At 44.2% G+C, this 15,861-nt stretch overlaps 1 protein-coding gene across 1 annotated transcript in view; it reads left to right on the forward strand.

The window, feature by feature from the left end:
- Positions 1 to 15,861, forward strand: part of SLC26A9 (solute carrier family 26 member 9) — a 185,488-nt gene that overhangs the window by 152,061 nt on the left and 17,566 nt on the right. The window contains exons 13-15 of the mRNA XM_073666947.1: positions 5,687 to 5,793; positions 8,365 to 8,434; positions 10,404 to 10,496. Coding sequence (XP_073523048.1) covers positions 5,687 to 5,793; positions 8,365 to 8,434; positions 10,404 to 10,496 — 270 coding nt within the window. The remainder of the gene's footprint in view (positions 1 to 5,686; positions 5,794 to 8,364; positions 8,435 to 10,403; positions 10,497 to 15,861) is intronic.

Genomic DNA, 15,861 nt, shown 5'->3' on the forward strand with positions numbered 1-15,861 from the left:
TCAATTTTTTTTAAATTATTTCAGGAAATTCATGAAATAATGAAAAAAAAATTGATGTGGGGCTTCGCCCTATATTTGTGTCCAGTCAGGTACAGCAGGCAGGAACAGGCTGCTCCCAACCACCAGCTGCCTATTTGTACCTAGCCGGACACAACAATATAGGGAAGCCCTTTTTTTCTTAATTATTCCATGAATTTCATGAATTGAAAAAAAAAATACGTGGAGCTTCGCCCTATTTTTGTGTCCAGCCAGGTACAACTAGGCAGCTGGGGGCTGGAATCTGCAGCGCAGGGAGGCCCAAGCTTTCTGGGCCCCACCCGCTGCAAATTGCAGTCCGCAGCCGCCCCGGAAAATGGCGCGTTCATAGAAGCGCCATCTTCTGGCGCTGTACCCAACTCATCCAGGGCCCTGGTGCGGTGGCTCACTGGGTAATAAAGGGGTTAAGGCCAGCTTGGTATTATCAGCTGGCCCTAAGCCCAAAATTCATGGGGTCACGCCAATATTAGACATGACCACCATGAATTTCTAGTAAAGTATTTAAAAAAAACACAAACACCCAGAAAAAAGTCCTTTAATTGAAATAAACACACAATTCTTTATTGTTCTAAATTAAACCATACTTACAGTCACGCCCATTCCAGCTGAAGCCAATGATCTCCTGCAATAAAAGTAAAATAATAAAGCAACATCATCCTTACCTTTCCATGGCTCCCACGACAGCTTCAGCTCTGCTACATCGAGATGACAGGCTGGACCGCAGCAGAACGCTGCCATCCAGCCTGTCATCCCGCAGACACTGAGAAGAGCAGGCATGCTTGCGCTACTCAGTGTCTGGCTGTGACGGCATCCAGATGAGCCGAGGTCATGTCCAATGAACTCGGCTCACCTCATGCACGTCACTGACAGCGTGGGAAAATTCTCACGCTGAAGCGCTGAGTGCAGGAGAATTTTCCCACGCTGTCAGTGACGTACACGAGGTGAGCCGAGTTCATTGTCGGCTCATCTGGAAGCCGTCACAGTCAGACACTGAGGAGCGCAAGCATGCCTGCGCTTCTCAGTGTGTGCGGCATGGCAAGCTGGATGGCAGCGTTCTGCTGCGGTCCAGCCTGTCATCTCGATGTAGCAGAGCTGGAGCTGTCCTGGGAACCATGGAAAGGTAAGGATGAGGTTGCTTTATTATTTTTCTTTTATTGCAGGAGATCGTTGGCTTCAGCTGGAATGGGCGTGACGGTAAGTATGGTTTAATTTAGAACAATAAAGAATTGTGTCTTTATTTCAATTAAAGGACTTTATTCTGGGTGTTTGTGTTTTTTTTTTAACTTTGACTATGGGGTTAGTAATGGGGGTGTCTTATAGACGCCTCTCCATTACTAACCTGGGCTTGATGTCAGCTGGCATTATAAGCTGACATCAACCCCAACCCTATTACCCCCTGCCACCGCACCAGGGCAGCGTGGAAGAGCGAGGCTAAGTGCCAGAATTGGCGCATCCTATGGATGCGCCATTTCTGGGGCGGCTGAGGGCTGGTGTTTCTAGCCTGGGAGGGGGCCAATATTCATGGCTCCCTTCCTGGGCTATTAATATCAGCCCCCAGCTGTCTGCCTAGCCTTTGCTAGCTATTAAATTAGGGGGGACCCCACGTCATTTTTTTGGGGGGGTCCTCCATTTTAATAGCTAGTAAAGGCTAGGTATTCAGCTGGGGGCTGATATTAGTAGCCTGGGAAGCTCCGTGGGTATTACCCCCTTCCCAGGCTTCAAATATCTGCCCCAGCTGTCTGCTTAACCTCCGCTAGAGACTAAAATTACGGGGAACCCCACGCCAATTTTTTTTAATAATAAATCCTTTATTTTAATACTAAATGACAAGTACAGTAACCAACACTGTCACTGTACTTATTATATATGTGACTGACATGTTTCTATCTATCTAATCTATGTGTGAAGCTCTATTCTGTCTGTTATAAATTGTCGGGTACAGATGCTGAATTGCCGGCCGGCTTTTTTAAAGAGACGGTGCATGAAAACACTATTATTTTTTTTAATAAATCCTTTGCAGTAAATGACAAGTACAGTAAGCAACACTGTCACAGTACTTCATATATATGTGACTGACATATTTCTATCTATCTAATCTATGTGTGAAGCTCTATTCTGTCTGTTATAAATTGTCGGGTACCGCTGCTGAATTGCCGGCCGGCTTTTTTAAAGAGACGGTGCACGAAAACACTATTATATTTTTTAATAAATCCTTTACACTAAATGACAAGTACAGTAAGCAACACTGTCACTGTACTTCGTATATATGTGGCTGACATGTTTCTATCTATCTAATCTATGTGTGATTCTCTATTCCTTCTATTCTAAATTGTCGGGTACAGATGCTGAATTGCCAGCCGGCTTTTTTAAAGAGACGGTGCATGAAAACACTATTATTTTTTTAAATAAATTCTTTGCAGTAAATGACAAGTACAGTAAGCAACACTGTCACAGTACTTCATATATATGTGACTGACATGTTTCTATCTATCTAATCTATGTGTGAAGCTCTATTCTGTCTGTTATAAATTGTCGGGTACCGCTGCTGAATTGCCGGCCGTTTTTTTTAAAGAGACCGTGCACGAAAACACTATTATATTTTTTAATAAATCCTTTACACTAAATGACAAGTACAGTAAGCAACACTGTCACTGTACTTCATATATATGTGACTGACATGTTTCTATCTATCTAATCTATGTGTGATGCTCTATTCCTTCATGTCTAAATTGTCGGGTACCGGTGTATGCCGCTGCTGAATTGCCGGCCGGCTTTTTTAAAGAAAGCGTCTTCTGAGCAGTTTGTCAGCTTTTGGACACCTTTGAAGGTGTTTTCTATGTGTTCCTATGTGTTTTTGTTTGCCTGCCATTGGTTTTAACGGTGTTCGACGGTGTTCTAAGGTGTTCGACGAACAGTTCGACGAACAGTTCCTCGAACATCCCGGTGTTCGACGAACCGAACCGAACCCGAACACTACGGGGGTGGCTCAACACTAGTAATTGTATTTTTACAGAGATTAAAGATGAACTGTTACTGTATAATGTTTGTTAGGTATACTTGTAAAAACCATGGAGAATTTTTTTAATCAGTTTTCTGAAATCGTGGAAAATAACTGCAAAAATAACTACAGCCCAAATAACTACATGATATCATCGATACCATTAGGATCTTTATTTCGTCACTGTTGTTTGTAGGTATGAAAGTGCATCAATTTTTATGAAAAAGGTTCATTTCTGGGATTTTATGAATTACACAGTCATTATTTGTTGTAGGCTGCTACTTGGTTTATTATGTAAAGGTCATATGATTTCAATGGTACCTGGAGAACAGCCTGGATTTCAGCTCGGTCTCTTATCAGTTTAACTTCAGATTTCAAATAGGTCAAATAAATAATGAAAAGTATTTCATGAGTGGTAAGGTAAAAAGTCCTGGAGATGTGGAAGCATGAGAGCATAACTAAATAAACTACTAGCTCGCTAACAACTGTATACTCATTTCATTTTGTTTCAATTTGATTTTCATGGAAAATTCACAGAAGATAGACATATGTACTGTATATATATATATATATATATATATGTATATGTATATATATGTATATGTATATATATATATGTATATTTATTAATATATATATGTGTGTGTGTGTGTGTGTGTTTTCTGTGATCTTTACATAGATCAAATTGAAACATAATTACAGTAAATATACTTCACTTCAATACAAAAAGTGAAACTAATATATTATATAGAGTCATTACAGAGTGATCTATTTCAAGTGTTTATTTCTGTTAATGTTGATGATTATGGCTTACAGCCAATGAAAACACATAAGTCATTATCTCAGTAAATTAGAATACTTTATAACAACAACTTGAAAAATGTTTTTAAAATCCGAAATATTGGCCTACTGAAATGTATGTTCAGTAAATGCCCTCAATACTTGGCCGGGGCTCCTTTTCCATCAATTACTGCATTAATGCTGCGTGGCATGGAGGCGATCAGCCTGTGGCACTGCTGAGGTGTTATGGAAGCCCAGGTTGCTTTGATAGCAGCCTTCAGCTCGTCTGCATTGTTGGGTCTGGTGTCTCTCATCTTCCTCTTGACAATACCCCATAGATTCTCTATGGGGTTAAGGTCAGGCGAGTTTGTTTGCCAATCAAACACAGTGATACTGTTGTTTGTAAACCAGGTATTGGTACTTTTGGCAGTGTGGACAGGTGCCAAGTCCTGCTGGAGAATGTAATTTCCATCTCCAAAAAGCTTGTCGGCAGAGAGAAGCATGAAGTGCTCTAAAATTTCCTGGTAGACGACTGCGCTGACTTTGGTCTTGATAAAACACAGTGGACCTACACCAGCAGATGACATGGCTCCCTAAACCATCACTGATTGTGGAAACTTCACACTAGACCTCAAGCAGCTTGGATTGTGGCCTCTCCACTCTTCCTCCAGACTCTGGGACCTTGATTTTCAAATGATAATTGGAACTCTGGGACCTTGTGGAGTTTGTCAATGACTGCCTTCTGGACATCTGTCAAGTCAGCAGTCTTCCCCATGATTGTGGCACCTACTGAAACAGACTAAGGGACCTTTCTAAACGCTTAGGAAGCCTTTGCAGGTGTTTTTTGTTAATTATTCTAATTTACTGAGATAATGACTTTTGTGTTTTCATTGGCCGTAAGCCATAATCATCAACATTAACAGAAATAAACACTTGAAATAGATCAGTCTGTTTTTAATGACTCTATATAATATGAGTTTCACTTTTTGTATTGAAGAACTGAAATAAATAATTTTTTTGATGATATTCTAATTTAGTGAAATGCACCTGTATGTTTATATATACTGTGTATACATACTGTATAAATATACATATATCTATCTATATGTATGCACAGTATGCATTGCAACTATCAAATGAATAATACTAGGGCTACACAGCGACTTTGGCCGAGATATCCATCACGCATCACGAGAATCTAATGCATCCACATAGGGAGTGCAACTATTGTTTTTCTACATTAAGAAGAGCAGATGTTTTGCATTTCCCCGTCTGGGGCACCTACCTAATGAGAATTTAGCCTCAGTCATTTACATGAAGAACAAGGTTTTCAGAGGTGAAACCTTCCATAGGACATGGAAACTTTTTTTACACTGATTTGACAATGTAGGAGGAGGGTTTTATGTTTGTTTTGTTTTCGGACAGTGTTTGCTGCCTTACAGCATCACTTGGAGCTTCCTGCACCTAAGGAATAGAATCCTAATCATCCATGAGGACCAGTGTTGGAAGTCATCTGTCAAACATGTTGGCCACCATTATTTTATTTTTTTAACTGAGTTGGATATTTTATATGCTTTGCTTAGAGCTTATACTATGGAAATGTATAAATTCATTTTATACTCAGACCATTGTTGATATATTGGAGCTATGTCTGAACAATCTCCCAAACCAACAATACCAATAACTATTACTGTAGTAATAAATGTCTACGATTTACCAGAAGTCATTAGCATCTCAAGTAATTTTGCTTTAAGAAAAACCCTATGAAAAAAAAACTATGTTAGTCAGTTATCGTTCAGTCTGGACTCTCATTGTATATAGTGATGACTAATATTCATTTGTTTGAATCCTGTTTCTTCCACATATTTATAGTGTGTCTGGGTTGTGAGTTTCCTCTCCACCTTCATTCTTGGCCTTCCATATGGAGTTGCAGTCGGTGTAGGATTTTCCATCTTGGTTGTCATCTTTAGCACACAATTGTAAGTTGTATCTTCTTTATGTTGCTACAGTATAACATGATAAGTGCAGGCAGCAATAGGGTGGTTGGGGAATAGAACCCTAGCTAGTTTTCCTTTATAAATCCAGCATTATATATACAATGGCGTAACATGGAACCATGGGAATCCCTATCAGAAACAACACCAATTTATTATATAATACCAATGCACCTTCTACTCTTCCATCATTGACAGAAAACTAACTATACTCTACCCCTTTGTGCTGCCGGATCTAAATATGGACATAGATAGATAGATACTGTAGATAAATAGATAGATAGATAGATAGATAGATAGATAGATAGATAGATAGATAGATAGATAGATAGATAGAGTGGTGTGAAAAAGCGTTTTCCCCCTTCCTGATTTCTTATTCTTTTGCATGTTTCTCACATTAAAACTTTCAGATCACAAAACAAATTGAAATATTAGACAAAGATAACACAAGTAAACACAAAATACAGTTTTTAAATGAAGGTCTTTATTATTAAGGAAAAATAAATCCAAACCTACAGGGCCCTGTGTGAAAGAGCGATTACCCCCTAAATTTAAGAACTGGTTGGGCCACCCTTAGCCGCAATAACTGCAATCAAGCGTTTGCGATAACTGGCAATGAGTCTTTTACAACACTCTGTAGGAATTTTGGCCCACTCATCTTTGCAGATTGTTGTAATTCAGCAACATTGTAGGTTTTCCGAGCATGAACCGCCTTTTTAAGGTCATGCCACAACATCTCAATCGGATTAAGGTCAGGACTTTGACAAGGCCACTCCAAAGTCTTAATTTTATTTTTCTTAAGCCTTTCATAGGTGGACTTGCTGGTTTATTTTGGATCATTGTCTTGCTACATAACCCAAGTGAGCTTCAGCTTCAGGTTATGAACAGATGGCCAGATATTCTCCTTCAGGATTTTTTGGTAGACAGCAGAATTCATGATTCCATTTACCACAGCAAGTCTTCCAGGTCCTTAAGCAGCAAAACAGCCACTGACCATCACACTACCACCACCATATTTCACTGTTGGTATGATGTTCCTTTTCTGAAATGCTGTGTTACCTCTACTCCAAACGTAATGGGACATACACCTTCCAAAAAGTTTAACTTTTGTCTCGTCAGTCCACATATTATTCTCTCAAAAGTCTTGGTGATCATCAAGATGTTTACTTGCAAAACTGAGATGAGCCTTTATGTTCTTTTTACTCAGCAGTGGTTTTCATGTTGGAACTCTGCCATGCATGCCATTTTTACCCAGTCTCTTTTTGTGGTGGAGCCATGAACACTGACCTTAACTGAGGCAAGTGAGGCCTGCAGTTGTTTGGATGTTGTTGTGGGGTCTTTTGTGACATCTTGGATGAGTCGTCGCGGGACATTATACATCCCCCAGAATGTGTACAGAGACCCATTAAACCTGTTGGAGTGCATGGCAGTCACAGACACAGCTGCGGCTGCAATGCCAGAGTGAAGGCGAGCATTGACCTGGTCAGGCTATCTGGCCAAGGAAGATTAAGTAAAACCCGGCAGGGTCTTCATTTCTTGGAGGAGGTCACAGGAGGCAGTGGGGCGGCCTCCTCCCTCCAACCTGGGTTTTCCAGTGGCTCTTGCCACAGGTCCTTTAAAAACCCTGCATTAACGATTAGTGTTGTTCAGTGTTTGGACCTGCTAGGAGCATAGCAGGAAAGCTCGGCAGACCTGTGAGTAGCTGAACCCATGCCTGGGAAGGCTCTGCACCTGTCAGGCTCTGAAAGGCCCGGCCGTTGCCCCTGGCAGCCGTTGTTATGGACTTGTGATAACCCGGCTGCGAACCGGAGGGCTTTTCTGTTTACCCGTGAGTCTGTTGAATAAAAGCTGCTTATGTTGGACTTGCTTGGGTCTCTGCCTCAGTTACTGCACGGTGTGAACACCGCCGCCTTACACTAGCTTTTGAGGATCTTTTGGTCTACTTCACTTTCTCAGGCAGGTCCTATTTAAGTGATTTCTTGATTGAGAACAGGTGGGCAGTAATCAGGCCTGTGTGTGGCTAGGGAAATTGAACTCAGCTTCCCAAAGGAAGGTTTGGATTTATTTTTCCCTTCATTTAAAAAGTGCATTTTGTGTGTACTTGTGTTAACTTTGTCTAATATTTAAATTTGTTTTGTGATCTAAAACATGTAAGTGTGACAAACATGCAAAAGAATAAGAAATCCGGAAGGGGGCAACCACTTTTAGATAGATATGATCCAAAAGCTTGATAAAGCTTGATGAAGGCTGTGCTCAACCGAAACGTCGCCACATCGGGCTAATAAAGTCCCCTTTTATCAGCCTAAATTTGTGGAGTGCTGCCTGCCTTTTTTGGATCATATTGCTGATACAAATGTATATGTGTTCGGGGGCCTTGCACCCGAAACTTTGAATATATGGTGCTGTTCCAGTTTTGTTTATAGATAGATAGATAGATAGATAGATAGATAGATAGATAGATAGATAGATAGATAGATAGATACTAATATATTAGATAGCTATATTAGCTACTGTCAGAGACTTATCAATTTTTGTTCCCCTTCTCTTACCTGTTAGTCGAAATGGTTCAGCGCTGGGTCAGGTGGCCTCTACTGATCTATATAAGAACCCAAAAGTCTACAGTAAGGTAAGAGATTTACTGAATATTTTTCTTCTATGCTACCACTTGTGACAAATCACAGCATAAAAACTCAAAGGCCTCGTTCAGACCTTTTCTTGGTCCACATGCTATCCATGTGCACAATGGACCGTACACAGACATCACATACAGTAGATCTCAAGTCTATGTGTAAAGAGTATTACGGCATGCACTAGTATGGTCTGTTTTACCAACCAGAATAATACAAGTAATGGCAAGCAGCTTCTGACCCTTGATGCGATAAAGACAAGCAAATGGAGCTCAACACTGAGCTGTTCACTTCTTCAATTGGCGGATGTGACAGACCCCAATTATTACAATGGACATCTGAATCCAGCCTAAGACTCTTTTGACACATAAGTGACTATTGTACTCCTGCTGATTTTTTCACTGATAGTACACTGACACATTATGTTATGGGGGGCTAATCCCATGTCTGTTTTTTTGCTGATGGCATCCGTGTGCTGTCCATTTTACACTGACCGGTTGTTAGGAGAAGCTTATGGAAAGTAACCCAATCTTCTTCCAACAACCAGTCATTGAAAATTAGACAGCACATAGGTGCAATTCGGATGGTATCTATGTGCTATCATTTTTTTTTTCACTGACCCCTTTACGCCTCATTCATACGTGACAAAAAAAAAGACCAATCAGTGTATGGTCCATGCTCCTTTTTTACCATCCGTGTTTCATCAGTTTTTCATGTATAAAAAAATACTGACAGTGGTTTCTAAATCCTCTCCTACTATTTGACAGTGAAACAATTTTTTACACAAACCCTTAGGTTAGGTTCCTTTTACATGGACCACGGTACGACCACCGATTGATAAAGTTTTACTGATCCATGGTCGTTCAAAGTCTATTTAAACAGGAAGACAAAAGTAAACCATGCGCACTGAGGGATCTGTAATAAATCCAATTGTGCGCATAGGCTGCCATGATTCTCAGCTGTGCAAGTCCTGTTTACACAGGATGATGCACCGCCGAGAACAATGACCTTTGATGCTGTGCAAAAGATCATTTCACCAGATGAACATGCATTTTGCTTGTTCACTTTGTGCTTACACCAAAAGATAATCATGAAATGAGCATTTTTAGCAACCCCCGTTCACGATTATTTTGCAGTATATATGCAGCTTTGGACTTGAATGGGTGAGATAGATCCTAGGTTTAAAAACGAATACATTTTTTGCTGATCACTCTGTCCCCAAAAAACTTGGACATGTGAGTAGTCACATAGACTACAATAAGTGTCCTATCCATGAAAACACTAAGGTCTCAATCAGACATCAGTGATTTTTCTACTACTCAAAAATTGGTCTGCGTTTCATCAGTGTTTTTGATCAGAGGGTCATCAGAGTTTGGTCAGTGAGTCAGTTTTTACCATCAGAGTTGTGTCAGAGTTTTTCTTGGATAAAAAAAAACTGATGGAGCTTTCTTCACCTTCTTATATCTAATAGTCCATGAAAAAGGACAGCACAAATCTCGTGCTGTCCATTTTTTTCATAGACCCATATACTTGCATTAGTGAGATTGATCTGAAAAAAAATCTGACTTCTCTCTGAGATTTTGTGCAAACCACTCGGTCCCCAAGAACGCACGGACATGTGAACAGCTCCATAGTCTATGATTGGTAGGAGTTTTATCCGTGAAAACCTCGGTTAGAACTCGTGCGTGCAAAACTGAAGTCTGAATGAGGCCTAATAGAATGTGTACATGAGCCCACATATCAGACCAAAGTAAGACATGGGTCCATTTTATAAGAGGACCATCATAAAAAATAGTAAATATGAATAGCCCAATAGAATATAAGATGTCAGTGTGCTGTCACGTGGAATGGACCCAAAATGAAGCTAATTACAGAGATAAACTAAATGCTCCATTACAAATATGGTACTGTTAAATAGAGATGTTCACATGCAGTATATGCTTACTTCTCTTGTTTTCTCGGCTCCAGATTCAATCTATTGATGGGATCAAGATTGTCAATTACTGCTCTCCACTTTATTTTGCCAATTCTGAGATATTCAGACAAAAGGTTATTAAGAAGGTAAACTCCGAAATGCATTTTTTTAACACATATGGACTCTCAAGTGGGATGTACTGTGATCTACAGGGCCCGAATACAATATATGTAATAGGGCTCCCACCTACCAAGTGGCATTAATAATAATGGTGTCCTTATGTGGCAGAGGGGCTTTTGAGCTCATCAGGCTCCAAGCCTCAGGTGTAAATGCTAAATCTGCTCCCCAGCTTTATAACGATACTCTAATTTTCTGAAAATACCAGATTTATTTATTTTTATTGCCCAAGCACTGTGGCAAATACATTCACACTATGTGCATAATGTGGGGTGAGATTGTTTGATAATTGGATACTGAAAAAGACATCAATCATGCTACGGATATACCTTATCAGTGTACTGTGTGCGCATAACACAAAGAGAGCCTTTGACACTACTATCATTGGATTTTATTTGAAAAAGTACAGACTGCTTTTCTTAATGTAAATAGCACGTGTATCGGAAAAGTCAGTATTTCATAAATACTTTGATAAAGTTGACATTCCATTATTCTCTACACATAAAATCTATTGAAACTCCTGCAATATAAATAACATTTAAAGGACAACTCCACTTTTAGTTAAAGGGAATATCCCACTAGGACATATTGGCATATGGACATCGTTGATGGAGTTCCTCATTTCAGGAACGCCCTTTATGAGTCAGAGTAGACAGCTGCTCGAAAGGAAAAAGAAAACATTTCTACTGGCGATAAGAACTAATCACTGGGATCACCTCAGCCTAAGAAGGGTTTTGGACAATTGACGCGCCCCTGGGCCTGCTGTGTCGCGCAGCGTCTCGCGCACGGGGGCTTACCCGGAACCGGATCAGATGAGGGTTGTAGTCTCCGAGTGGCGGGGACCCGGTCCGTGCCCAGGGAGTCAAACTCAGTGTGTGGCAGTCTTGATAGGTGTTATTTGAGTGTCGACTACGCCACCCGTTGATTTGCAGCTATGGAGCTGCCGCTGCAGGGCAGACCGCTGAGGCCGGTGTAGAATTGTGCAGCGTGATAGTATAACCCCCAACGGGAGGGGTATGGCCTCAGGGCAGCCGACGTGGAAGATGGGGGTAGCAGGAACCACTCAGAGACGGTGCGGTGTAATTCAGGGTCTTTACTGGTAACAACGATAGACCCTCCCGGAGTACTTGCTAGAGAACGGGGCCTGGTCAGTCCTTGAGCAGATGGGATCTCCCCTGGCCAGGCGGAGTTGTAGGCCTCCCAAACTGACTGTACTCTTCTGGCTACCTTGCTAGAAGCGGATATAAGTAGCCCACGTCCCTGAGTGTGCCGTGTGGTGCTCACCCGTATGGCCGGTGACTCGGGGCCTTCTAATGGCTTCCGCTCCACGATGGCGGTGCTGGTCCCACGCGTGTGACCTTGCCTTCGGGTTTCTGGGCCTGAGGACCTGAAATTCCCTGCCGGTCGGCTTCTGCTGCTGGGTAAGAGTTAGTCCCCACAGCCTCGGACGCCGGGTCCGGTAAGAAAGCTTCTCAGTCAGGGCGAGCTCTGCAGCTGCCAGCCCCTGACTCTTTGTAACACTGCTCCCACAGAGCTCCTGTTGTTTCTTCCTATGCTGCTTCTCTTCTCTACTTCTGGCATGGCCCAGGAGCTGGGCCCAGCCGGAGCCACAGCTCCCTGTCAGCCCTCCTGGCTGCACTCTCCCTCTGAACTCTCTAACCCTGCCTCAGCCCCAGGTTTATACAGGGGAAGTTCTTCCCCTCCCAGGACTGGGCAGGAGGTGTGGCATGCACAGGATCCCTGACCAAGAGACTTCCCACCTGCTCTCAGACATAACATTGCTTGTTACTGTGGAAACCAGACCCCTGGGGTGCGACATTCCCCCCTAGTGAAATTTAGTACTCCGGGACTAAACATATTTTTTTGTAAAACATAACAAGTAAAAACAGAAACAGTACAATAAAGAAAACACATAAAGATGGTTACGGCCTGTCCGCAACCGGGTGCAGTCTTTGAAGGAAACAAAGGTGTCCATTTCACCAAAACAGGGAGACGTAACCAGGTAGGGGTCTGTCCTGCCCCGAGTCCTTAACAGTCTTTTAGTCCATCCTGGGTTACGCTCCACTAACTGTACAAAGGATTCCCGGTAAATCCACCAAGGACTCCTATAAATTACTAGAAACACATAATTATTTACAGGATATGGCCGCTCTCAGTCCTCGGCCAGTGGGGATAAGGATTGGCTGCTCACAGTCCTCAGCCTGGTAAGGGATAGGGAATGGCTGCTCACAGTCCTCAGCCTGGTAAGGGATAGGGACACACGGGGAACAATTCACTAATCCCAACGGGGACCATATTTTAATTAGCAGCAGTCCTTGTACCCTTACGGGTAACTATTTACAGCTCTTTATTCACGCTACTTCCCTTCAGTAGCTATGTCCTCTTTGTGCTCCCTCCTGAGGGTAGTCCTCAGACCCGTCCGGGTCCTCTTGGCTTTCCTCGTATTGGTAGTACTGCAGCTCCTCCTCGGTTAGCTGGGTTAGTATCTCTGCGACAGTCCTCCTCCCAGGTGGCCAGGACTTTACCTCCCTTTGGGCTGCCCCGGTTAATTGGGCCACCAGGATGCTCACTTTTTGCTCCTCTGTGAGGGGGTACACCTGGAAGAGGCTATCCAGCTTTTCTCTAAAGTCATGCAGGGTATGTGACTCCCCTGAGTACTGGGGTAGCCAGGCTGCCCCCGGGATATAGGGCATGGTGAAAGGCATGACCGCAACAGCGGTGGCGCTGGCGGGGGTTGAAGCGGTGAAGCTCTCCTCCGTATCCGACATCCTTCTCCCCCCTAGTGGACCGTGGCCTACCTTGCGATGATCCTCTTCCGTAGGCCGCGGCTCCGCAGTGGATCGTCAGGGTTGAGGACCTTCCGTCGCGCTCCTGTGACGTCGGCGTCTGCTGGGCTCCTTCCAGGACCTTACGCAACGTCCGGACGTGAGGCGGGGCTTCAGTTCTCGCGCGCTTTCGGAGTCCACGCCCCTCTTCTTCCCGCGCGGCGTCCTCAAGATGGCGTCCAATGGCGGGAAAACTCCACGTGTGGCGGGAAGAAGGCTGAAGATGGCGCCGGATGGCGGGAAAACTCCACCGATGGCGGGAAGGAAGCGGAAGATGGCGCCGGATGGCGGTAATCTTCACCACAGGTAAGTTTGAACAGTCTTTTTCAGGCACGCAGTACCCGGTGGTTGCGGGCACGAGATCCTGCCGACTACGCCAAAAGTTGACGCGCCCCTGGGCCTGCTGTGTCGCGCAGCGTCTCGCACACGGGGGCTTACCCGGAACCGGATCAGATGAGGGTTGTAGTCTCCGAGTGGCGGGGACCCGGTCCGTGCCCAGGGAGTCAAACTCAGTGTGTGGCAGTCTTGATAGGTGTTATTTGAGTGTCGACTACGCCACCCGTTGATTTGCAGCTATGGAGCTGCCGCTGCAGGGCAGACCGCTGAGGCCGGTGTAGAATTGTGCAGCGTGATAGTATAACCCCCAACGGGAGGGGTATGGCCTCAGGGCAGCCGACGTGGAAGATGGGGGTAGCAGGAACCACTCAGAGACGGTGCGGTGTAATTCAGGGTCTTTACTGGTAACAACGATAGACCCTCCCGGAGTACTTGCTAGCGAACGGGGCCTGGTCAGTCCTTGAGCAGATGGGATCTCCCCTGGCCAGGCGGAGTTGTAGGCCTCCCAAACTGACTGTACTCTTCTGGCTACCTTGCTAGAAGCGGATATAAGTAGCCCACGTCCCTGAGTGTGCCGTGTGGTGCTCACCCGTATGGCCGGTGACTCGGGGCCTTCTAATGGCTTCCGCTCCACGATGGCGGTGCTGGTCCCACGCGTGTGACCTTGCCTTCGGGTTTCTGGGCCTGAGGACCTGAAATTCCCTGCCGGTCGGCTTCTGCTGCTGGGTAAGAGTTAGTCCCTACAGCCTCGGACGCCGGGTCCGGTAAGAAAGCTTCTCAGTCAGGGCGAGCTCTGCAGCTGCCAGCCCCTGACTCTTTGTAACACTGCTCCCACAGAGCTCCTGTTGTTTCTTCCTATGCTGCTTCTCTTCTCTACTTCTGGCATGGCCCAGGAGCTGGGCCCAGCCGGAGCCACAGCTCCCTGTCAGCCCTCCTGGCTGCACTCTCCCTCTGAACTCTCTAACCCTGCCTCAGCCCCAGGTTTATACAGGGGAAGTTCTTCCCCTCCCAGGACTGGGCAGGAGGTGTGGCATGCACAGGATCCCTGACCAAGAGATCTCCCACCTGCTCTCAGACATAACATTGCTTGTTACTGTGGAAACCAGACCCCTGGGGTGCCACACAATGATCTTAAAGGCATACAGTACAGACCAAAAGTTTGGACACACCTTCTCATTTAAAGATTTTTCTGTTTTTTCATGAATATGAAAATTGTACATTCACACTGAAGGCATCAAAACTATGAATTAACACATGTGGAATTATATACTTAACAAAAAAGTGTGAAACAACTGAAAATATGTCTTATATTCTAGGTTCTTCAAAGTAGCCATCTTTTGCTTTGATGACTGCTTTGCACACTCTTGGCATTCTCTTGATGAGTTTCAAGAGGTAGTCACCAGAAATGGTCTTCCAACAATCTTGAAGGAGTACCCAGAGATGCTTAGCACTTGTTGGCCCTTTTGCCTTCACTCTGCGGTCCAGCTCACCCCAAACCATCTCAATTGGGTTCAGTTCTGGTGACTGTGGAGGCCAGGTCATCTGGCGTAGCACCCCATCACTCTCCCTCTTGGTCAAAAAGCCCTTACACAGCCTGGAGGTGTGTTTGGGGTCATTGTCCTGTTGAAAAATAAATGATGGTCCAACTAAACGCAAACCGGATGGAATAGCATGCTGCTGCAAGATGCTGTGGTAGCCATGCTGGTTCAGTATACCTTCAATTTTGAATAAATCCCCAACAGTGTCACAGGCAAAGCACCCCACACCATCACACCTCCTCCTCCATGATTCACGGTGGGAACCAGACATGTAGAGTCCATCCGTTCACCTTTTCTGCGTCGCACAAAGACACGGTGGTTGGAACCAAAGATCTCAAATTTGGACTCATCAGACCAAAGCACAGATTTCCACTGGTCTAATGTCCATTCCTTGTGTTCTTTAGCCCAAACAAGCCTCTTCTGCTTGTTGCCTGTCCTTAGCAGTGGTTTCCTAGCAGCTATTTTACCATGAAGGCCTGCTGCACAAAGTCTCCTCTTAACAGTTGTTGAAGAGATGTGTCTGTTTGCTAGAACTCTGTGTGGCATTGACCTGGTCTCTAATCTGTGCTGCTATTAACCTGCGATTTCTGAGGCTGGTGACTCGGATAAACTTATCCTCAGAAGCAGAGGTGACT

The sequence above is a fragment of the Phyllobates terribilis genome, unplaced genomic scaffold (genome assembly GCF_046119375.1).
Source record: "Phyllobates terribilis strain yellow unplaced genomic scaffold, ASM4611937v1 Scaffold_2__4_contigs__length_985480577, whole genome shotgun sequence".
Classification (NCBI taxonomy): domain Eukaryota; kingdom Metazoa; phylum Chordata; class Amphibia; order Anura; family Dendrobatidae; genus Phyllobates; species Phyllobates terribilis.